The 24,847-nt window shown below is 39.5% G+C and overlaps 1 protein-coding gene across 1 annotated transcript in view; it reads right to left on the bottom strand.

Annotated features, from left to right (window-relative positions):
* Positions 1 to 24,847, bottom strand: part of NOX4 (NADPH oxidase 4) — a 1,166,454-nt gene that overhangs the window by 177,659 nt on the left and 963,948 nt on the right. The window contains exon 20 of the mRNA XM_044071824.1: positions 1,321 to 1,440. Coding sequence (XP_043927759.1) covers positions 1,321 to 1,440 — 120 coding nt within the window. The remainder of the gene's footprint in view (positions 1 to 1,320; positions 1,441 to 24,847) is intronic.

The raw sequence follows: 24,847 nt of genomic DNA, 5'->3' as shown, positions 1-24,847 counted from the left end.
AGAGATTATACAAAAGTTGTTGAAGACAGATGTACATGGATGAGACTAGAGAGTAGATATAAAAAAGTAAGGCAGATTAATTTGTAGGAAGGAGTGATTTATAGGAAGGATTGTCGAGAAGGTACATTGGTATTCAGTGCATTGCAATTCAAATCATCAAAATGACAAGGTTCTATTACAGTCACCAAACAAACCTAAATAAAAACACCACAAAACAGGATGGCATATTTGCAAGGGAGGAGGGACTTGTGATCCCTCTGCAATCCCCACATCCCAGTAACTTTATACATACTAATTCTGAGATCCCATTACAATGACAAAAAAAATTAAATCCCCTTACCCACTGTAAAGTGATTCCATCAAATATAAACTGCAACAAGGACATCACCTAAAATTCAACAGCATTCAATAGCACACATAACACATATGCCAAAACATACCACAGCTTTTAACTCACACTAACTACATACATGCATAAATACCACTTATAGTATATACATATTAACACATTACAGAACCCATTTGACAATAACTATCCCAGCAAGACATAAATACCTTAACACTAGAAGAAATGCCCAACTGTAATATATATTGATGTCCTTATCTATAAAACTATATATATATATATATATATATATATATATATATATATATATATATATAGTCTATATTAGTTCATCAACAGCTTAGGTTGTCAAATCTGTATTGATAGACACCTAAGCATCGAACTTGCAAAATCGCAAACGATCATTTAAGTGAATTCCTTCCTCGGGAAAGAAGTCGCTTGGCCGTTATCTGGCATTTGCCCTTGCGGCAATGTGAGCGATCTCAGAGTTGGTATATTTAGTTAGGGGGGTGTGTGGGGCACAGCTCCCCACATACTTTATTTAGGTTGAAAAGTCAATTTTGTTCGTGGACGGCCTACTGAATTCTTTCCCGAGGAAAGAATTTGCTTAAGTGGACGTTCACAATTTTGCAAGTTCGACGCTTAGGTGTCAATTATTACAGATCCGACAACCTAAGCTGTCACTGAACTAATAGTGACTAAATATATATATATATATATATATATATATATATATATATATATATATATATATATATATATATATATATATAGATATGAATAGGGTGTAATTAAAAGGACAGAACTGCTGTTTATTGTCATACTTTTCCTGCAATCATCTTAACATTCTTTATATGACCTTATAAACTCAAAGTTGCACCTGTGCAATGCTGAAAATGCATCCAATTTCTTTTTGTACAGAATTCCAATCACAGTATCATTCTAGACAAAGGTAAATCTGTCTTCTCACGTACAGCAATGTGTTGAACACTGAAGCAAATGGAGTTACTCCAATTCCACCAGCTACGCAGAGGCTAACCTTATAACTGAAGATGTCTTCTGAAGGGCTCCCAAAAGGTCCATCAATGTATAACCTGCAGAAAAAAACAGACAGCTATGAGTGCTTCAGCTGTTAAAGGTGAAAGCCTAGTCCTGCAAGACATGTTCTTCAGCATCAGTCAATTAAAAAATACATTTTTTCTCAGAGCTTGTCAGCCCTAACACGTATGGCTAACTGATAAAATCATGAATTAACTAGTCTGTTATTTAAGACAAAGAAGAAACAGGTGAAGTTGTTACAGGAAACTAACTAGCTGTCATTTGAGGACAGCTACTACATTCCTGAATGAAAAACTGTAGTGGTTGTCACTTCAGAACAATGACTTTAAGATAACGTGACCTTGTGAGAGCAGCATTTTCTGACCAGTGTGGTCAGACAAAGTCACTTACAAAAGATTTCCGAACAATGGTTGATATTACGTAATAACTGTACAATAACATTATATGTGATGCTTATGCATTCAGAACTTTGTTCATTTTAAAATAACATAGTTTTCTTGAAGTACAAAACACTTATGCATATAAATTAAGCATAGAATGAGCGTTGACAAGACCCTTCAATTAGAAGTTAAGACCAAAGTTTCTGTACCTCATTCTACATAACATCACCAAAATATAACAGCAATTCATTTAGCATGACTGTAAGTTCACGTCACTAAAACAAGGTTTCTTCGCAGAAAATGCAACCAGTTATATTACTAAGAGATGCACGTGTAACCACTGATAAAGGAGCATACCTCTCATGATTTGTTTTTATAAACAACCAAGACAAAAGAAGAAAAAATAAATCAAAGAAGTGCATAGATAAATAAAGAAATTAAATAATTATTGGAACTATCTATATTACTATAGGATCAACTGTTTCTATGAATTATTTGATAAATAAACAGCTATTTTGTAGAAAGAGTTTGTGCATGATTTTCTTAAGCTCTAGCTATCCAGTTGGTCACAAGTGCTTTAATTTCAAGAATCTGTCTGCCTGTGGATTAAGTAATTACAGGGCATGCATGACGAGAAAAAATATAAAAAAGCAGTATATGTCACATAAGCATATGCAAATGAATAAATGTGTGTAATCACATAAATGACTTCTTTTCTTTTCTTTCACATTTTGTTTCCTTAATGGAGTCCAACTGATCTGCAACATCTCATTTCCTCTGGAGTCCCTGCTGCTACATATCAGTGCAGCTTGAACGGAAGAAGAGCTGAGAGGTAAAGTGTTTCAACTGTGATTCCAGTGTGACTAATTACTATGTAGGGCTCTATATTTGTGAACTGCTTGTTGCTGCTGGTCAAACATGACTTTCTAAACACACCACCTGTGCTAGTTTACAAATGGTTGTCACATTAAATGTTTTCATTCTATTTTGCAAATATTCCATTCCATGTCCATCTTTAGCCTAAACTGAGTCGCTTCTATAATCACTGTAATCCTGTGGCATTGTACTTGAAAATAAGAACTTTTGGTACTTCCAAAAAAGGTACTAACTGAGGAAACCTGTAGATGGCTGTTGGCTAGCATCCCTAAATAACCTTACCCTAAATAACACTTCAAGTGTGCTTCTTAACCCTTACACACACACACACACACACACACACACACACACACACACACACACACACTGAAGTACTGTGCATAAATGAAGCAACAGCATTCAATTGACTTTAATGTGGGAATCATAACAACTTTATCCCACACACTCCACTAGTTATCACCTATTACATGCTGGCATACTAAAGTCTGTTGTTCACAGTCTATAATAATGACACATCCATAATACAGTCTCTTGAAGACGTATTGAAAATGCCACACAATACTGAATAAATTTATCAGGTACAGTTTTAACATTTAAAAAGCTTGCATCTGATGAAATGCTAGAATAATTAGGCAGAGGATTTTACATTTCTTCCCCTTACTTAACTGTTCTATCACAATATTATGTCAGTTTAACTTAGCGGATTAACGACATGAGCTGGTAGACAGCCTTATCTCATAGTAGTGGGCTTGAAACCCACAGCTGTCTATCTACTCTGTGACTCTGGGTGGGATATCCTCCACAAATAGATGCATTTGAGTGAACCTGTTTTACTCAGTTAAATAAATGAACACTCCACCTATCCACATGCTTGAAAAATACTTGGGGAGTATATGAAGATGCATAACTCAATGTATCGTACGGCCGTAGGAAGTGATGACATGCCACAGAAGCTGATAAATGAAGAAATTACTCCAATGATAACTTTCAGCTGTACAGTTACATTCATTTTCATAAGCAACATTTCTTCAGATGTTCACACAACCGATAGCCAGTCATCACTCCTAACATCTTCTTTAAACTGGGCACCATACCACATAAACTTCCTAGGTAAGTGGCCAAATTTTAAAATAAAACAATTCTGGGCCTTGAGTAAATTTCTGCTAAACACAGCTTAGCTCTTTATTTGCTAGTAGCATAAGCAGTCTTAAGAAATGTGCCCTTCAAAAGAAGTGTGAGAACAGCTATCTGCAATAAAGATACCTAACAATATATGCCAAGGGTAGTAACAATGCACCTCTCATAGTTCATAGGTTAGTACTAGGCTAAGTGCCCTTGCGAGCCTAGCCAATTAGCCCTTGTGAGCCTCAAACCCTGCACCTTGTGTTTGTAAGGCAAACACCTTAACCATTAGGCCATCCTCCCAACCCCATCAACTTTAAAATCAGATACTAAAAGTTCGCCTTTAGATTTTATATGACATGACATCAGGCACACCACATAATTCAACCACTTTCTCTCTGGAAAAGCAGAAGCTCAACCTCATTCTCTTTGATGCAACTATGTTGATTTGTATTTATTGTCTAGGTTTGTTATTCTAAAATAGCGTTTTTAAAGTAGCCCCCTTAGGTTCAGTGCTACATTATATAATGCCATCCATTAGCCCCTCTCTGCCGTTATGTATTTTTGCACTATTGTCACGCCAGTTCTAGCTTCTTAAATCCATAATGTTATCTTGCCATTATAGGTACCCTGAAAAAATAGTTTAGATAGCAACACTTGCTGCATGAAATACAAGTAACTCCTCTACTATGCTGATCACACCTACGCAGTCACATCCCCAATGTTTATCACTCTGTCATTATAGTTTGTTATGGCTTTTGGTATAGCAGTGCAAGGGCAAACATAGTTACATTAAGCTTAACATGGTGCCACACAAGTGGTAACTAAAATGAAAGCTTAATGTTCCAGCCGATCTGACCTACCTGCTCAAGAAATGAATCTCTCTGCTTGGAGCAATTCCTTAACCTTTCAAATGGATTCCAAGTTGTACTATATATATATATATATATATATATATATATATATATATATATATATATATATATATATATGTGTGTGTGTTTTTTTTTTAATTTGCTGAGTAAGCAAGCATACTATCTATTAATTTCCAGTCTCTTTTCAGGGCTAATCCAGAAATACTCGATGGATAACAGATTGTTTAGGGGAGTACAGTTTGTAAATGGAGACTGAGGACTTTGACTCACAACTACAGAATGTAGCACACTGAGCCCAGAGCCCTAACTGATCCACAGACATTTTGTGATAATACATGCAGGAAGACTTGTGCTCAGATAAAGAAACAGCACACATGCAATAGTGGCCCCAGCCCCTCTGTTCACTATCTGTGGGCAATGAGCCCTGTTACTCATTAACAATAAATCAGCTGAGGAAGAGTTCACAAGGGACAGCTTATTAAGTATCTTTCTCACAGCTGCAGCTTGGACTGTGGAAGAGCAACTAAGAGTATGGTGCAACTGCTGGGAGGTATGAGCAGCAGCAGTAGTTGTCTGTCAAGCACACACCTTGATGGTGCTCTGTACCATCACAAGGAGACAGTAGCAGCAATAAAATGTTATGTGGCAGCCTTAAAGGACCACAAAGCTTGTGTATTGAATATATATATATATATATATATATATATATATATATATATATATATATATATAAACACACACACACACACACACACACACAGATTCACTCTCAAACTACTGAAATATCGAATTTTAGTATCTCGAGACTATAAAGCTGAATATTCAAAAAACCCACAATGGCGAAATTCAAAATCGTGAACATACACATACATACTTACACCACCACAAAAACAAGCACACATACACCTAACTAAACTACAACAAACAAAACAACGCACACAAACACAACATAACAAACAAGCACACCTACCCTACCTATAAGCAGGGGACCCCCACACTCCCGCTACTTATATATACTAACTCTGAGGTTGCACTAAACACAAAAACACATAAAACTCACCACCACACAAACTCACACACACTAAAATCCGTACCCAATACCCTTACAAGAACACCACTTACCTGAATCCACAGCTAAATCGACAAACCACACCACACCGCACATCATGATAGCGACAACACAACGGTGGATTTGACATTTCCGCATTTGATATTATGCAGTTTTGCATAACTGCACTTTCGGATTTATAGTTTTGAGATACTGAAATTCGATATTTCAGTATTTTGACATTATAAAGTGAATCCATACATACACAGATATAGGTGGGAAGGTTCACAGAAGGCTAAAAACTCCAGGAGTGAGAATCAAATCCTGTACCTGTACCATGTATCTGTAAGTTAAACACCTAAACTTTTAGCAAGAGTGATCTTTTTAGACTAAACCACAAAACATTGACAAAAAATAAAAAAGAAACCCTATATTTTTTGCAGAAGGGCAAGTATACCAACTCTGAGATCACGGAAGAGTGGGGAAAGGAAGAATTCCCAGATACCACTATACTGTGGTCTCACACACACACACACACAGCAATTGGCAGGCTTAAAACAAAGAAAAAAGAATGTCCTCTCTTTTCAGCATTAATGCTTACTAATTGCAACCATATATACTTATGTAAGAAGAGAAGCTGAGTTGGAGAAGATTGTAAGGGAAATAAGAACAAGGTATGAGGGTCAGGGTAGGTATAAGGGGCAAACAAACAGACATACAATGTAGAAAGGACCGACAGAGGCAGGTGGAAACACAATTATGAATATGGAAGACAGTGGAGATGGAGACATCAAACACACAGAGAGAAGACGATGGTGATGGAGAGGACTGTATCACCAGAGCAGGAAGGCATAAAAACAACAGGGAGGGGAGCATTGGGATGGGGAATAAAATGAAGTGCACTGCTGCATTCCCTGTCACTTGTCACTCAGTGGGAAATTATTCATCCCCCTGGACTCCCTCACCAGTGGCCCTGATGCTTATGCCAATACAGGGCAGTAACGTGACTCCATAATTCACTGGAGGATGGTCTCAAGCCAGCCATTTCAGGCATTCAGCAGCTCATCAATAATGTCCCTCACCATCTCATCCAACTGCCACAGTGTAACAAACGTGGCACTTCTATTGCTCTGCTTGCTGCAGCGGTTGTTGCAACAACTTCCTGAGCATCAATGGTGGCAGTGGTCATCAGTGGTGTTGCCAGATTTTGGAGGAGACTGGAACAGCAGAGGACACCACTCACTCTGGTGTTGCTGGTGGTGGGGGTGGTGTAGTAGACACTGGTAGTGGGGTGACACACCTCACCTAGATAGTGCCTGGAGTGTCAGCCTAGATGCTGCTACTGTGTATAAATGTAAAATAAATAAATAAAAACAAAATAAAGAATAAATAATTTTATATAATGGAAAGGATGGCATGAAATGTACAAAAACAGAGACAAAATGCAGGTATAACATCATCAGAGTCTAACCACTTTATCTGTACTACAATGCAAAGGTTATGAAACAACCATCTCACTGTGACAATGACGTGCCTATATGCAGCCTTTGGTGAAGTTGAACCCACAGCCTTCATCACCAGTAATGTCAGAGGCATTTTACTGACATGCTGTGCTACAGTAGCATTGTGAGAGAAGCCTTTTGGGATACACATAGTAATTGTGTGTCACACATTTACAGAATGAAAGAATAAAACAGAAAATAATTATTCCTTAACACTTTACCTTTGGGATCTAAAGTCCATTTCAAAAGCCACAGTTGGCAGTATAATAGTTTGCAAAGAGAAATGCTTTAAAATTTGCAGTCACAAGCACATGTAGTCACATGTCAGCTGCTGCAAATGATGCTCAGGTCAGTTGTGCAGACAATGGTGAAAAAGGCCAATATAAGTAGTGTATGATAGTGGTTATAAACAAACATTTCTTATTTTTTGTTACTGAGGATCGCTTGCCTGTCATGAATAAAGGTGTGTTCCTTTGGAACACTACATGAGTTTCATGATTTTTGTAAATTATTGTGACTAAGCTAATCAACAAAGTTTATAAGACCACTACTTTCTCTGTTTTTTTTTAATTTTTTTTCCTCAACTCTCATGGTGGTAAGGTTGGAACTATACAGACTGCTGTGCTTGTTAATTTTTTTCTTTTTCTTTTATTCCTACCCTATTTTAACTCCATTTTCATTCTGCCCCACTCACTAGCTAAAACTTCCTGGAGTACTTTCTATCTTCTCTAATAACTCCAGAATAATTTCCACTACCCATTCCTTAAATTCCTCTCTTTTTAACAGATAGGTAGGGAAGTGCCGGTGTCTCATCTTTACTTCATTACCTGTATTTTTACCTTAATAATCATTGGACCATGATCAGAAATAGTACTGAATGTGTATCAACATTTTTGATTAAATGCACATGCTCCTGTGAAATATAATTTCTGTCTAGACTAACCCAGCTATTGTACATTCAGAAATAATATGCATATTTTCTTTGAGCTTCTACTACTAAATTGATGTCCTTCATACCACATATTTTCATACATTTCTTCTTTTGTTATTGTGACGATAGGAGGTACTGCCAGCCATGCCAGGGAAATAGGGCAGTGGATTTGTAACAAATGCCAGCACAGCTAGCTGAAATTTTGTAAACAATTATATGCCATTTGTATATCAAACTGGTTTGTACAGATGCTTGTGCTGAAAATGTATTTGTGAGGTTTGCTTGTGTGAAAATATATCAACAGCGTGCTGTGCTGGAAGGAAAATAGATGTACATGCATTATTGTAACTGTTTAAATGTATACATTCTAACAGCATATACTGGAAGTGAAGAGGTTAATCTTAATCCATCTGACTTTGGAAAATATTCTTGAAATTGAATTATTTTATGGGTTAAGCCATAAAGATGTTATCCCACAGTTTTGAATGGAGCCAGATACGCAATGTCTGTGCTAGAGAATGGTTGGTATCTCCTGTAGGAAGTGTGAAATGGTTTTATGAATTCCAGCAGCTGCACTACATCTGAGCAATGCTCTATCTACGTGCATTGTTGCACATGGGTGCTAAACCCTGGTAGCTTCTAGTGATGGGGGCAGTGTGGGAACAGAGTGACATGACCAGCTGTGTGTGATGTCATTCTGTACAGAAATAATGTTTTAATATTAGAGGAGACTGAAGTCTCAGCAGCATTCTGTATTCTGTCTTGCTTCTGAAAACAAGGACCACTCATCCATCTTACCTTGCTCTATTCAGTAAGTAGGAACAGTAATTATTTTAGTCAATCAAGAATAGATAGTGAGACTAGGTAAATGCTGTTTTTCTACAACTGTGTGAAACTTTTCATCAGTGTTATTTTTAATATTCCCTGTGACTGAAACACTGGTACTTACTGTAAATAGATATTTAGTATGTTCTTGCTATTATTTACTATTAAATATATTTAAACTTTTCATCGTAGCTGGCCCTATTTAGAAAATATTTAAGCTTTGAGAGTATTTGGATATATTTGCTTGGTGATAACTCTGGCCACTCCTGAAAGCCCTGCTGTTTGGTCAACATTAGGGAACTAATGGCTCTGCTGGACAGACGCACAGGGAACTAATCTAAGGGGGTGGTGAAAGCCAACACATTCTGGCTAGGCTTACAGATGCCCTTGGGCAGATAGCCTAGTACTTACCTATGAACCTATTACTGTCTGTATCAATATTAATTTCACTCAGTATAATTGGGTACCCTTATAAGAGCCTTAAAGTAGCTGGCAGGGGTTCTGGTGGCAATAACTACCTTATAGTCTGAGCAGAAGGGGGCACAGCAGCTGAATCTGTGCCAGCCTTCCCAGGTGTGTGTGCTCATGTCTATGTTCAAATCAAATCTCAAACAGTGTGTGTGTGTGTGTCAGCTGCTTGGAGCAGGGATACAAAGCACTGGTTTCACAGAGAGGATGCTGGAGGACTTAGCTTGGAAACACAGCTAAGGACCCAACTCTAAGCTGTGCCAGCGGGGAGTGTTACTGGGGGTTTGGACAGACACAGCATGGAACCAGTCCCTGGACTGGGCGTGTTCCCTGGGTGCTCTTAAGGGAAATTGTGCTTGATGCAGAGAGGTCAGCATCTGGAAATAGTGTATCTATTTGTATTCCAAGTGAACCTCCCTCTCCAGTGTCAGTGGTGAGGATTGAGGCTCCTTGATTACTGTCCCAGAGTGAGGAACAGTTATATTTTCCCTTCTAGGCCCCCAACATACATCCTGATTGTTGTAAATCAAATTCCAGTCCCCACCTATAAGTAATAATCCCTGCTGAAGGCCAGTTATTTCTTCCAATTGTTTTTTAAGCTCTATAGCAGTGGGAGTGACAGATGCATTTAAGGTGGGGGTGGGATTACATCAAGGATCAGCTCTGAGCCCTTTCTTATTTGCAGTAGTGATGGACAGGTTGACAGACAAGATCAGACAGGAGTCCCGTGGACTATGATGTTTGCAGATGACATTGTGATATGCAGTGAGAGTAGGGAACAGGTTGAGGAGACCCTGGAGAGGTGGAGATATGCTCTAAAGAGGAGAGGAATGAAGGTCATCAGGACTAAGACAGAATATATGTGTGTGAATGAGAAGGAGGAGAGAGGAATGGTGAGGATGCAGGGAGTAGTGTTGGCAAAGGCGGATGAGTTTAAATAGTTGGGATCAACAGTTCAGAGTAATGGCGAGTGTGGAAGAGAGGTGAAGAAGAGAGTACAGGCTGGGTGGTGTGCATGGAGAAGAGTGTCAGAAATGATTTGTGTCAGACGAGTACCAGTAAGAGTGAAAGGGACTACAAGAGGGTAGTGAGACCAGCTATGTTACATGGGTTGGAGACAGTGGCATTGACAAAAAGGCAGGAGTCGGAGCTGGACGTGGCAGAGTTAAAGATGTTAATATTTGCACTGGGTGTGACGAGGGTAGACAGAATTAGGAATAGGTATATTAGAGGGTCAGCCCAGGTTGGGCAGTTTGGAGACAAAGCCAGAAAGGTGAGATTGTGTTGGTTTGGACATGTGCTGAGGTGGGATGCTGGGTATACTGGAAAAAGTATGCTAAGGATGAAGCTGCCAGGTAAGAGGAAAAGAGGAAGGCCTAAGATAAGGTTTATGGATGTGGTGAGAGAGGACATGTAGGTAGTTGGTATGACAAAGCAAGATGCAGAGGACAGAAAGACATGGAAACAGATGATCCGCTGTGGTGACCCCTAATGGGAACAGCCAAAAGAAAAAGAAGCAGCAATTTTACTTGGAATATAAATACATGCAAGCTTGCCAATAGCCCTTTATTGCCACAAATTTGCTATTATTATCTTTCCCCCCTCATCTATCAGTATTGGAGCTTCTCCATTAATTATTATAAGAATTCATGTTTTCATTTGTCCCCGATATTCTGCTGAATATCCATCCTGAAATCCTATATTTTATGAAATTCACAAGCTCAGTTCTTTTCATATGTATGTCCTGTGGAATTGTTATTTACAATCTGCATTTCTTCATATAACTAAATATGTTTCCTTTTGTCTATACCTGTAAGACCATTCACATTCCAATATAACTATGTGACAGTTTTTTTTTAAAAATGACTATTCCCAGCTTTTTTGATAAATTCAACCACTAATGTTTGGCAGGTTAATCCTTTTTACAGTTTTTTCTTATAATCAACATTGGAACCTGTGTCACATTTTAAAAGACTTTTTGTTTTAATGAAAACCCTCAAACAAACACACATGCATACCTCCAGAGCACCCCCAGTACCTGTTAACTCTGTGCAAACACACAAAACTATGTACATCTTCAAATAATGAAGTTTAACCTTCCCTAATAGGAACAATTGTCCCAAACACACAAGCTGATTGGCAATTTATCAAAGCTAGTGGGGAAATGGTGGTTACTGGTTACATTAATTATGTAGTTTACATTTATACAGTATGCTTTCTTTACCACCTGAATTGCAGGCTGCACGGTGTCTGCAATATAACACAATCTCCTAACTCATTCTGCTCTTTTTAAACCATCTGACTGAACACCACTCACTCGCTGCTTGCCTTTGAGCAGCACCAACTTCAAGGCAGATTAATATAGCACCTGCAGTGAGGTTCTGGCTCCAGACTAAATTGAAAAAGTAAAATAATTCTGTCTTCTTAAAACATCAACTCCTGCTTTGCACTTGATATGTATTAATAATTCCTCATTAGCTGATCCTTTAAAAGGCGTTCAGAGAAGTTTACTGTTCTGTTCCTGATCAAACAATAAGCAATTTCCGAATAACAGCAATGCCAAGCTAATTCTGAGGTGACAAATACTTTTATTGCAGATGTATTTAATACTTCAGACTAGAATTAGCCTGTTATTGCTTGCAAGCAGACTTCACATACATACACACACACACACACACACACACACACACACACACACACACACACACACACACACACACACACACAACTGCATAGGGAGGGGACATTAGCCATGGCAGCCATGTCAAGAATAGACATAAAAATTGCTATGATTGGTTGGAAGAAGAGTCACTTGACTGATGCCAAGATGTAAGATGGGCAACAGCCAGGATTCCTGAACCTTCCCACAGGACAAAAAGAGGGTCACTGTAGGCTAAAGGTCATGAAATGAAAGAACCTGGGGCCTAAAATATACTTAATCCACCACTGGGAATATGAGCTGTCAGAAAAGAGTGGTACCTCCCAATAGACAGCTGTCAGAATTTGTCCCAATTCCCATGGGCAATGGGCAGACAATTACACACAGTTGGGGGGGGGGGGGTAATGTTGCTAATTGAAGGCATGTTTTTCACCCGCTCAGTAAGCCTGTTGTATCTGTAGTCACAGCACAGCATATGTGCAGGGTCAAAATGGAAGCACAAGCTAGTACTATGACAGCCATGATGCAGGGTATGGGAGATGACCTACAGGAATTCATGTCCTGTATGAGACGTTGCTTAGATAGTGCTAGCATTTCCACAGCTACATCTACTGTGGAGGTGTCTACAACCCAGAAAAGACATCTCTGTGGTCATGGCAGTGGCATGTCTTGTATTAAGATGTCCCTGACAGCTACACAGTACACATGTATCAAGCCAGGGTCATGACACAACTAGTGCATCTCCTGGTAGAGTCAGCTCTCTTGGATGGTGCATGTATGGGATGCTCAAACCTCTACCATGCATGCATGTATGTGTGCCCTGATCTCTACCATGCATGCGTACATGTGTGCCCTGACCTCTACCATATTGACTTACCAAAGGTAGTTTTGGCAAATGCACAAAATTTGAAAAATGTTTACTAAAACTACCTTCTCTGAACACCTGAAAAAATATTTTGATGAGGGGAAGCCCATCTTCACCTACTTTGTAAAGGGATATCCCCACAGTCCCCTAATTTTTATACACCAACTTTGAGGTTGCACAACAGTGGAAAAACAGGCAAATTCCACTGTTGATGAAAGTAGTTTCTACAAATGTACTTCAATCCTTTCACATTCATCAAAACTACCTTTGTCAATGTGATATGATCCCATGATTTAGCATTGTTACACTCCTGCTCTGTTTGATTTTGTGGCTTTCTTATGGGTGCCATGAGCAAGGGTTACAGATCATATCTGACCACCAACAAGATGCCCCTAGGGAAGTCAACCCTTGCAAAACATTGGTACAGTTCCCATGTATGCCATATGTTGGAATCATAACTATCTGGGTGGTCTGCACACATACTGTGGATGATACCCTGTGCATTACAGACCACTTGTCAACTGATGGAATGATACCTTTTATGGTTTACATTCTTCCTTCTCAGTTCATTAGATGGGGCCTTTCTTCAATGTAGTTACAGCCTATGGCCCTCAACATTTCATGGGACTGGGATATATCAGTGAAACCCTGCATGGTGTAGGCTCTCTCCTCTGTGGTATATGGGAGCCACATATGCTCACCTACATACTGAAGCATGGCATTGAGAAAATGATGGAATATTCTCAAGGTAGATTCTGGACATACCCCCCCCCCCCGTGTCCCCAGTAGCTTGTTGAAAGGTCTCTGTACATAATATATGTAAAGAAACACATACTCAACTATGTACTGGAATAGGTATACCATAATATATCCATACAGTACTGGTAAACAATGTTGGTGTCATGGAGTCTGTCTAACCCTAACAATAATAGGATGAACCAACACCTCCTGGGATGATGTCAGACAAAGCAGAAACAAAAGGAGCCTCTTTCAGGTACACATTTACTAATACTTCAGCAACCCTTACATTCACTCCCAATTCCCCTTAGTCTGAACATGACAATTCATCCGAGTTTAAGTATGCAGTGGACACAACCCTATTGTAGACATTTATACATTTCTGAATTGCTCCACCATTTTGTTTTGCCTCATTTGCATAACAGAAGATGCTCATTGCAATAATGTTACTCATTACAATGTCATTATACAGGCATTAGTGTTCATCATGTGCAACCATGCTGCTTGGCCTTTCTAGGCTTGTGGTCCATGTGTTTTTGAATTTCACATAGCCTGTGCATGGATTCTGATTGCACAAATTCATTTAGGACTATGTGGGGAAAGTTTCTAACTTGGCCCTTGTTCTTCTGTGTATCACCTCATTGAACAGCTTTCTTATGATGATCTGCTGGATGTTTGGATTTGTCTGTTTTTATAAAGAGCAAGGCTCTGTGGCTGCATTGTTTTAGTTAAGTAACACTACTGGACATTTTACAGCTATTTTTATTATTATCTGCCATTTGTTACTCTCTTTGATAGTTTTTCTATTCTTCTGGCCTTTTACTTAATAAAGACAGTTTTACTTAAAAATAACTGCCAGAAAATGTATAATGTATACACTGACCAGCTGCAGAGCATTAACTGACAGTTAAATGGGACTGTTTTTGAAGTTGTATGTCTTTTGTCACCTGTATGATGTTTAGTAACGTAAGCAGTAGTGTGTATTAATGTTGCAATTCCTATTGTGTAATAGACAGCATTGCTCTTGTGTAAGTTTACTGCAGATGTACTCAAAACTTCTTTCTGCTGAATATGTTTTTTTTTTTCACTAGTATTCATTGTTCATATTCTTGTTGCTTATACTGTAATGAATTTGAACATTATTTTGAACTGCCTAAACAAGTCTTCAATTCAAGTCTAGAGTCACGGACTTCTACGCTGTTAAGGTCAAAAGAACATTTCTAAGTATTATGCATCTTAGTACTCTGTAATACAATATGCAGACGTAGAACTGCAATTTTGCTTTTACAATTTTTTAAGGTAATTGTTTCTTTTACTGATTATGAACATATAGCCTAGCCATCTTTACTGACTTATTAAGACACTTGAAAATCCACGATAATAAAATTCATCATGTTCTTGTTTTAAACTGAACCAGAGATCATCTTTACCAATTGGCAGCCATCTACTTACCGACAAAATTGTGCTATTTTCTTTAGGGATGCTGCACATACCCTTCACGTAAAATGTAATAACATTCACATCTCTAATAATGCACCTACCTGTCACATAAAACATAATAACATACACATATCTGCAAATGCAGCACCTACCTCATACATAAAATGTAATAACTTTTTCTAGTTTAGTAAATAATTAAGCAAATAAACTTTCAAAAATAGTTGTAAGTGTTTAAGTATGTGAACAATGCCATTTCTAAGTACAGGCCTAAAATGATGATGAAGATGATAACAATGGCTATTATTATCACTGCTATTGTTCCTCTTATTGCTGTTGTCTATTCTAAAGTAGTTTAATAGCTCATAGGAGAATACTAGGCTAATGGCCCTGAGGCCCTTACAAGCCTAGCCAAGAGTTTATCCCCAAAAACGAAATCTCAGTCAGCACCTGACGCCCCTGTCAATACGGGACACAGTGGAACCCCTGCGACAAATTTGTGGTTTCATATCCACTCATCAAGTTGCGTTTGAAGAGGGTCATCAAGATACACTGCTTGACGTGTATGGGAAGTCTACTCCAGAGATGGGGCAGCCTGTGGGAAACAAACCTGTCTCTCCAGCAGGTTTTGTTGATGTCGAGTATTAGATCTAGGCCTTTTGAGTGGGTAATGCACAAGGAGTTAGACTTATGGATATGGAGCATCTCTAGTAGTGTAGGGTCCAAACTTGCCTTGTAGGTGAGACACAGATCACCTCTGAGCAATCTGTATGATACTGAGTAGAGTGATAGTGATTTGAGCCTGTCTGCAAAGGTGTAGATTCTCTTTGGGAAGTATTTATGTGGCCTTTCCAGTTGGTGCTGGTGTTTGGAGAGGTACGTACCTAATTATAGGCCTAATGAGAAAGGAGTGCAGAGAGGTAATAACCTCCTTTTTTTTCTGGATGCAATCCCTTTACTTATAAGATGAACCAAGTAAAAAGCTATTCTGATAACTGCTGCCGCATAATGGTCAAATGTGAGATTGTTGTCAACCTGAGTATCCAGATCTCTCACCACAGGTTGTGTGTGTAAGGAGTTGCCATTGATGTGGTAATCAGTAGGGGCCATGTTTTTACTGAATGGTATGATAATACATTTTTTTGCATTTAACTTCAGGCCATGACTTTGGCACCAGTCATTTGCTGCTGTGAGACCCTCTTGCAATATGCTAACATCACTTGGGGAGTCAATGGCATCACCCAACTTATAGTCATCTGCAAACTTGGCCAGCCACAGGCCTTTAGTCTTTGTCCGGATCTCTGACAATTAGATGCCAAACAGCAGGGGTCCCAAGACAGATCCCTGGGGAAAACCACTAGTGACAGGTCTGCTGAGAGAGGTGGAGGTGTCTATTTTGACTTTATGGGTTCTATTGGTGAGCCAGTTGGCCACCTATTTGATGAGATAGGGATTTACGCCAAGTTGTGTTAGCTTTCGATGATGCCTGAGTGGGTGATCATGTCAAAGGCCTTGGCCAAGTCAAGGTAAGCTGTGTGTACTGACTTTCCCTCATCCAGGGCCTTGGTGACAGTCTCAAAGAAGTCAACCAGGTTCATTAGGCAAGATCTACCATTGACAAATCTGAACTGGGTGGGGTCATGTGCTTGGAGATTGCCTATGTCCTTGTTTATGAGATCCATAACAATATGCTTCAGATCAGACTTGTCAAGCTAGCAAGGGTGATAGTTTCCACGGTCAGTAGTGGCACCACATTTGTGCAAAGGGATGACAATGGCAGTTTTCCACTCTGCTGGAATGAAGCCTGTACTTAGGCTGTGGTTGAATAGGGTGCTTAATGGTGAAGCTAGTTCTTGCTGGAGATGGTGCAGAATACAGCCTTGGATACTATCAGGTCTCATGGAAGCTGTGTTCTTTGCCTTGTATAGGGCCTTTAACACTTGATCTATGGAGATGTGTGGTGTGGGACAAGTATCAGGGATGTCGAATGAGCCTTGGGGGGACAGGGGGTGAAGTCTGCACAAAATCTATCTGCTAGCAGGTTGGCTAAGTCAACAAGATCAGTGTAAGTGATGCCATTAAGTACTAATTCGGAACAAACCTGGGCTTTGCCATGGAAGTTTCTGATGTAATTGAAGAAGGCTTTGTGGTTTCCCTTTGTTTCAGAGGCTAGTTTTAATTCATAATTGGTTTTGGAGGTTTTCACTTGTGATCTAATTTGCTTATTGAGGCTAAGGAAGGGGTTATTCCAATTTGGAATTTATTCCCTTTTACCCTTGGACAACAGTTTCTTCCTTTTGTTATAAAGCCTGTTGATAGAGAATGTCCACCAGACAGGTTTGTGTTTCCTTGAGGAGCAGGTTTTAGTTATTTTGGGTATGGCTGAGTCCATGCAGTTGTACAGGTGCTTGTATACTGCACTGGTGTACTGTTCAGCATAGTTGTCCGCATCCTCTGAGGGGGGCGGTGGTGTGAAGCTACTGATACCCTCCCTTATGAGGTTGTAGGCAGCTTTTGAGTTTTTGGAGGTTTTGTGAATGGTTCAGTTATGAAATGCCAAGTTTTGAAAGTTGATATGCCAAAAAGATGAAAAAAAATGCCCGAAATTTAAAAGGGTAAAAAAAATAATTTTACTTTTTTTTTTTTTTACAGAGAAGCAAGCCACCAATGTATATAATGTATGTATGTATGTAACAGCTGAACAGTCAAAATGTTGAAGGAATGCTTCATTGAGAAACATGAGTGAGGTTGGAGACAGAAAAAATGTTTGTCCAAGTGTGTGCGAGTCAGGGTTAGGGTAGGAAATAGGTTTTGTATGTTTGTGTGCCAGTCTGTGTATTATAGTGTTAGGGCCAGGTTTAGGTAATGGGATAGATGTAGTGTTGTTTGCGTGCATCTGTGTGTGTCTTGTGTAGTGGCAGTATTATGGGAAGATATTAAGTGTAGGGTTAGGTTAGGGGAAGGGTCAGTGTTAAGATTAGCACCCACTACTATGGTGGTGCAGGGGGACAATCTGGGGCTCCCTGATACTTTGGTTGTGAACAAAGAAGAGTGTGATAGGCTGAAGCATTTAGTTTGAATGCAAAGTCCAATCAGAACATCACATATGCCAAGGCCACCAGTACTGGCTTGACACGCACTTCGAACCGGCAAGAAATGGGATCACTCTACCTCTAACTTCCCATGCAAGACTCTGAATCAAAGGAAGGCCGGGAAAGAGTACAAACGAAAGGGCATGTCTATTCCTTCTGGTAAGCAGAAAAACACTCCTCATAGTCTGCATAAAACGTACTGTGCAATAATAGGTTCTCCCCCCCCTCATGCAATCAACAGGTCATCGACACACAGAAGATGATGAAGCTGCTTTTGCAGATCAGAAGATCACAACAGAGGATGTGACATTGATAGAAGAATCAAAGGGGAAACAGATGATGGACTTGGACAAGGACATGGCCAATGGGAATTGGGAGCGGATGGACATACAGCTTGCCTTGGCTAAGACCTGACAGAAAAGATCATTGCAAAATTCAGTTTTGTATCCTTTGAGAATGACACATAGCAGCCCCTTGAGTAAGGATGGTATGGGCTCCAAATGAACCATGCGGTGTTTGGACTTGTCAAGACTGAGCAATATTTGTTTTTAACACACACACTCTTCCTGTGTTATGTTGTTTAATCTTTCTTCTTTGATTACTTATAATTAATTAGTACACCTAATGGAAATGAACTTTAACTGGGATTGTATTGCGATTGAGATACCAACCTTTTTGTAAGGCGAGGTAGGCAGATGGTTATGCAAGGATTTTTATTTTGTGGATAGAAGTAGAGGGACATTGGTGCCACATGGTTTTCTTTCTTGGTTGCAGTGGAGCCTAAGCTACATACCAAGCACTTCCTGCCCCTATGAAACTACAGTGGACATTCTTGCTCCTGTCTCTGGTTTTGGGAGGCAGTGACAGAAGATGTATGTGTGTTGGTTTTTACCAAGTATTGGGTTACATTATCAAGCCATTTAGTTATGTTTTTACAATAACCATCTATATTAACTTATTAGCATTTGTGTGAATGGACACCATTAGTGTTATCATAAATACCAACCAAAATGTGTTCATCTCCAGACAGACTTTAGGCATGAACATGTTTTGGACATAGAGATTACAACCTGGAGCATGAGAGGGGTGACTGCATTAATGAAAATTATGGGCATCTTACACCAGACTACACAGAGTCAATCTTACCTGGCATATTTGCAGAAGACCCGGATTAAAATTAGAAGTATGGCAATTCCTATGCAAAACAGTTTGAGTTGGAGACAGGAGTTAATAAATGAGCAGGGAAATGGATTATAGCCAGTGTCATAGCAACCCTCCTTCCTCTGCTGTTAGTGAACTTCTATAGACCTAATGATGCTAATATGTACTCCTTACAAACACTTGTCCAGGCCAATATAAATCCAATATGACAATAATCATGGGGAGGGACTGGAATGTGATGACTGATCCAGTGTTGGATCAGATACCTAATGGGAATTTATTTCTCTCAGATAGGAGTAGAGCAATACAGACAATGTCTGCAGGCCAACAAACAAGTGATGTTTGGAGAACACTAAACCCAATCAACCTAGACTATGCTTTCTGTGCACATGGGGTGTCTAGCAGGACTGTCTACTAGATAGTGGACAACAGAGTGATCCCAGCAGAGAATAACATGGTGATAGTGTCTCACACTTACATTACACTATAGATTAACCCAAGACCAAAACCCTTGTACTTTTACGTTCCATTAGTTTTAAAGAGAGACACATCCAGGAACATGAAAGATGTCAAGATATCTGGGTTCTGGAAAGCTCATACTCCCCATTGTTCAGATATTTTTGCTTGTTGTAAATTCTTCAAGTTTCAGTGTAAAAAAAGTTGTCAGTGATATCAAAGCCCAGCTAGTCAAAATAGCTGACAATAACCTGAAAAACAGATATGACCAGTTGAAGCAGTTTGTTAAAGAATTTAAATTAGGAAAATGCAACAACTTTAACACTCTTACCAAGATTAAAAGCAGATGCTATACCAAAATATTTCTGAAAGGAGGGAAAGATTTAAACTTTTTTATTACCTGAAAATACAAGGAACATGCCAAAAACATGCCCATTGTGGCCTACAAACATTCAGTAGAGCACAGCCGAATAGGATTAACCCAATATTAGCCCATGAATATGCTAAACTGGGTAGTATGGACAATAATACTTGTAAGGAGTGCATATGGTTATAGAGTCTACGTGGTACTAAAATCCCGTAGGATATGACACAAGATGTTACAAAGGCTTTGAAAGGAACTGGAAGTAAGGTCAGCAAAAAAGACTGTGAGTAAAAAGAAAGCCCCAAGAGCAGAAGGGATCACTATAGACCTCTTCATATATTTTCAGACCCAGATTAGCTTGTCCCAATTTCAGGTTTATAATACAATGTTACTTATGGGGTATCTGCACTATTACATGTTAAGGGCCAAAGTTACGTTTTTCTTCAAACTTGGGAAGGAGCCACTGCAAGCCATTAGCTATAGATCAATCTGACTACTCAGTTCAGATCTATAAAATGTTAGTGATGTGGTTAGATAAAGTCATGGATCAAATTATTCCTGGTCATCGTTTACAGTACATTAAAGAAGATGCAGAGGTCCTGATTTGAACATGGCTACATTTACAGAAGCTGTTGGAGCTGGAGAATAAACAGACTGGGATGTTGTTTATAGATTTCAACAAAGCATTCAGTTCCATACAGTGAGGGCTTGTTTGAGCTGTTCTAAAATGATACAAATGCCATACAATGTATATTAAGTGTATTAAACTGGGATATTGTCAAAACCAGTCTGGCTTATGTCTGGAACTAGGCAGGGATGCCCCGATCTCCAAAAATGTTCATTTTGGATGTATCCACTATTTTCAGCTTCATTTAAGTGAAATACTCTGGGTCTTCTATATTAGTGAACCATGATGGCTGTGTTATCGAGCTTGTGTCCTGAACTAGACAAGGAAATCCCTTATACCCAATATGTTCATTTTAGCTGCATCCGCTATTGACAAATTCATTTCACACATACCAGGGGAAAATAACACACCTGCAAACTGCAAAACAATTATTCTTACTCTGGGAAATACAGTTGTTTTATTCTGACTAGAAATTACTTTTCCAATACTATGATAGGGAGAAGAAATGGACAATAACCTAGTCACAAGTATAAAGTCCCTTGTTATGAAGTCATGCCAAAAGAATATTTCAGAATGAAAAAATAGTTAAGAAGAATAAGTTATGTCATCACATGATAATTACATAATTAACAATTGTTTACCACTATGAAGATTATCCTAAACACCATTTAACATAAACATCACAGTATTTATGCACAGAACTTTTCAGTTTACCTTCACCTGCACTATTCTACCTGAATATCTACCTCCATATCCCTGTATATTCTCTGTTTCCTCCCACCCATACACATAGTGCCCTGTGTCTATCCCCTATGCCTCCTTACCTCTGTGCTTCCACTCCTGCCCTCACTGATTGTTTCCATCTTTTTCCTTCTTCTTGGCTCTTCCTGCTCCATTCGCCCTGCAGGCTCACTCCACTCCCCTACCCTGCCCTCAATTCCCACCCACCCCCACTGCATCTAGATTTATACCCTAGCTGCCACACCTTCTCCACCTAGTCCACCAATCAAATTCTCCACCTAGTCCAATATTTAAATCTCTGTCCCACCCAGCTGCCACACCCTCTCCACCTAGTCCAGTAATAAAACCCTCTGCCCCACCCCATAGATCACATCATAACACCTATCCACACCCATTCCAGTCCATCCAACTGCCACTCATCCATCACATTCTTCCACCCAAACCCTATATTATCAGCATGCTTACAAAACCAACCTCACTTATTACCCATACACTACTACTACTTAGTTTATCCTATCTAACCTACCTCACAAGACCCCTTAACACCATTCACTCCCCCCATTTTCACACTACAAACTCAATCCCTAATCATCACACATTCTCCTCTGCCGTCATAAAACCTTATTTATACATCTTCAACTTCACCCTACTCTTCCCCTTTAAACTCATTCCCGCCTATAAGTATACCAGTTCAACCCTAATAACCAACATACAGACAAAATATGTATCCCTCAACCAAGACATAAAACAGCCAAAATACCTGTACATCCATATTCACCAACTTATCACCACCCTTCTCTCTGGAGATATACACCCCAACCCTGGTCCCTCTCCCATTCACACTTCTACCCTGCCCTCTATACCCCCTCCATCAGGGAAAACCCTCTCCTTTGCAGCACTGAATGCGCAAACTATATGTAACAAAATCCCCACCCTCCATGCCTGGCTTCCCCATAACCAACCTGACATATTGTCAATCACTGAAACATGGTTAAAGCCCTCCCTAAAAGATTCTGAAATAACCCCCCAAACTACAGTATCAGTAGAAAAGACAGAACCCACAAAAAAGGTGGTAGGGTTGCTCTCCTCTACTCTTCCTACCTTTCAGTTACTCCATATAGTAAGCCCATGCCCCAATTTGCCAACTCTGAGCTAATTCTAGCTACACTCGAATTGAACAAGCATAAATCCATATGCATAGCCTCCCTCTATATCCCTCCCGGAGACAATACCCCTATTCTTGAGGATATTCTCTCTTGGTTCTCCACCAACATAACCAATGAGACTATAATCTTAGGTGACGTAAATATTAATTGGTCCTCTATTCAATCCCCCACCAACTCCTTAAATATAAACCTCTACAACTTCCACCAGCTTATCAACACCACAAACAGGCCTTCAAAAGATTATTCCTCTGGAAATATCCTTGACTGGATTCTGGTATCCCACCCACATCTTATCTCCAGTAGCGGTACCCTCCCTGACTCCCTCAGTGATCACTTTCCCATTTTCGCTCATCGTCACTCTCCCTCCCTACAACTGTCTCATACCACCATCTCTATATGCTCATCAAAACATTTCAACCCTAACACCTTCTCTGACCTACTGAAACAATTCAACTGGAATCCTCTAAAAATTCTCCCCCTTGCTGAGGCCATCACCTACTTTAATACATTTCTAAACCTCCTAAACACCTTTGCCCCCTTGAAATCTAAAAGAATTAAAAGCAACACTGTCCCCTGGCTATCTAAAGCCACATTAGCAATTATGCACCTCCGTGATAAAGCCTTAAAACACCATCATAAAAACAAATCCCTAGTCACTCTAAATGAATACAAAATGCTCCGCAACAAATTTAAGAAGCTCGTCACTTCAAATCGCAAATCCTACTATACCACACTCCAAAATAATCACAAGGCAAACCCTAGAAAATTCTGGGATAGTATCTCCACTCTCTTAAACCCAGGCAAAAAAAGAGAACCCTGCCCTGACCACAATGCTTCTGATATCAACTTAGCTTCCCAATTTAACAACTTCTTCATTGACTCCAAAACCAAACTGACATCATTCTTCTCACAAAAACCCTTCTTACTCAACCACACCTTCCACTATCTCCTCATCTGATACTTCCACCTCCCACCTTCCTCACTTCTCTCTAAAACCCATCCCAGTATCAACTATAAAAACACTCATTCAGAAATTAAAACCATGCTCCAATGCCCCCAACAATATCCCTTCATTCTTCCTAAAGGCAGCTGCAGATGCCATTGCCTTCCCCATCTGTATTCTTATAAACCGGTCAATCCAAGAAAGCTACATAACCCAACTCTGGAAAAAAGCCTACATTATTCCCCTCCACAAAGGAGGAAACAATAATAACATTGCCAATTTTAGGCCTATCGCCATCTTCTCTCCTATCTCTAAACTACTTGAAAAGTGTATCCACCTGCAACTATTACCCTACCTCATTGACAATCACTTACTAACTGCCACACAACATGGATTCCGGCCTGGTCACAGTACTACTACCGCACTACCCTCCTTCCATGAAACTGTGAACAAAGCCCGTGACTCCGGATGTACTGTATCCACCCTCCTTCTGGACCTTTCCAAAGCTTTTGATACCATCTTTCACACCTTTCTCCTATCCAAACTCTCAAACCTAAATCTATCACCCCTTACTATCAACTGGTTTACCAGCTACCTTTCCAATAGGCAACAAGCAGTCAAATGGAAGAAAGCCATTTCCCCATTCCTCAATACTCCTACTGATGTACCCCAGGGTTCCATTTTAGGTCCTCTATTGTTCAATATTTTTATAAATGACTTCCACCTTGCCATCCCTAATGCACAAATAATCCAATATGCAGATGATTCAACAATTATCTGTTCTGCTAACTCCACTTCCACCCTCATAAAACTAACCCAAGATGCCTTCTCATCCACTGAACAATGGATTCTAGATAACCACCTGGCACTTAATGCATCAAAACCCAAACTCATGATATTCACCCCTTCCAAAACTACAACTGTCAACATTAATTCATTCTCCATAACCAGTCAGAATAACACTTCTCTTGAGGTAGTACCCAATGTAAAACTCTTAGGGGTACTCATCGACAACCAGCTCAAATTTGATACCCATATACATATAAATATCAAAAAAACACACCAGAAACTTGGTATGTTCTACCGCCACATTCGCTAACTTACTCCATATGCACAATTCCTTCTTACTACCACATATCTCATCCCTTCTCTCTTTTATGGTGCC

Source organism: Protopterus annectens, chromosome 5.part0 (assembly GCF_019279795.1).
Source record: "Protopterus annectens isolate FY-2018-M chromosome 5.part0, PAN1.0, whole genome shotgun sequence".
Classification (NCBI taxonomy): domain Eukaryota; kingdom Metazoa; phylum Chordata; order Ceratodontiformes; family Protopteridae; genus Protopterus; species Protopterus annectens.
Note: the sequence above shows the minus strand (reverse complement) of the source record. Positions and strands in the feature narration are given on the sequence as shown.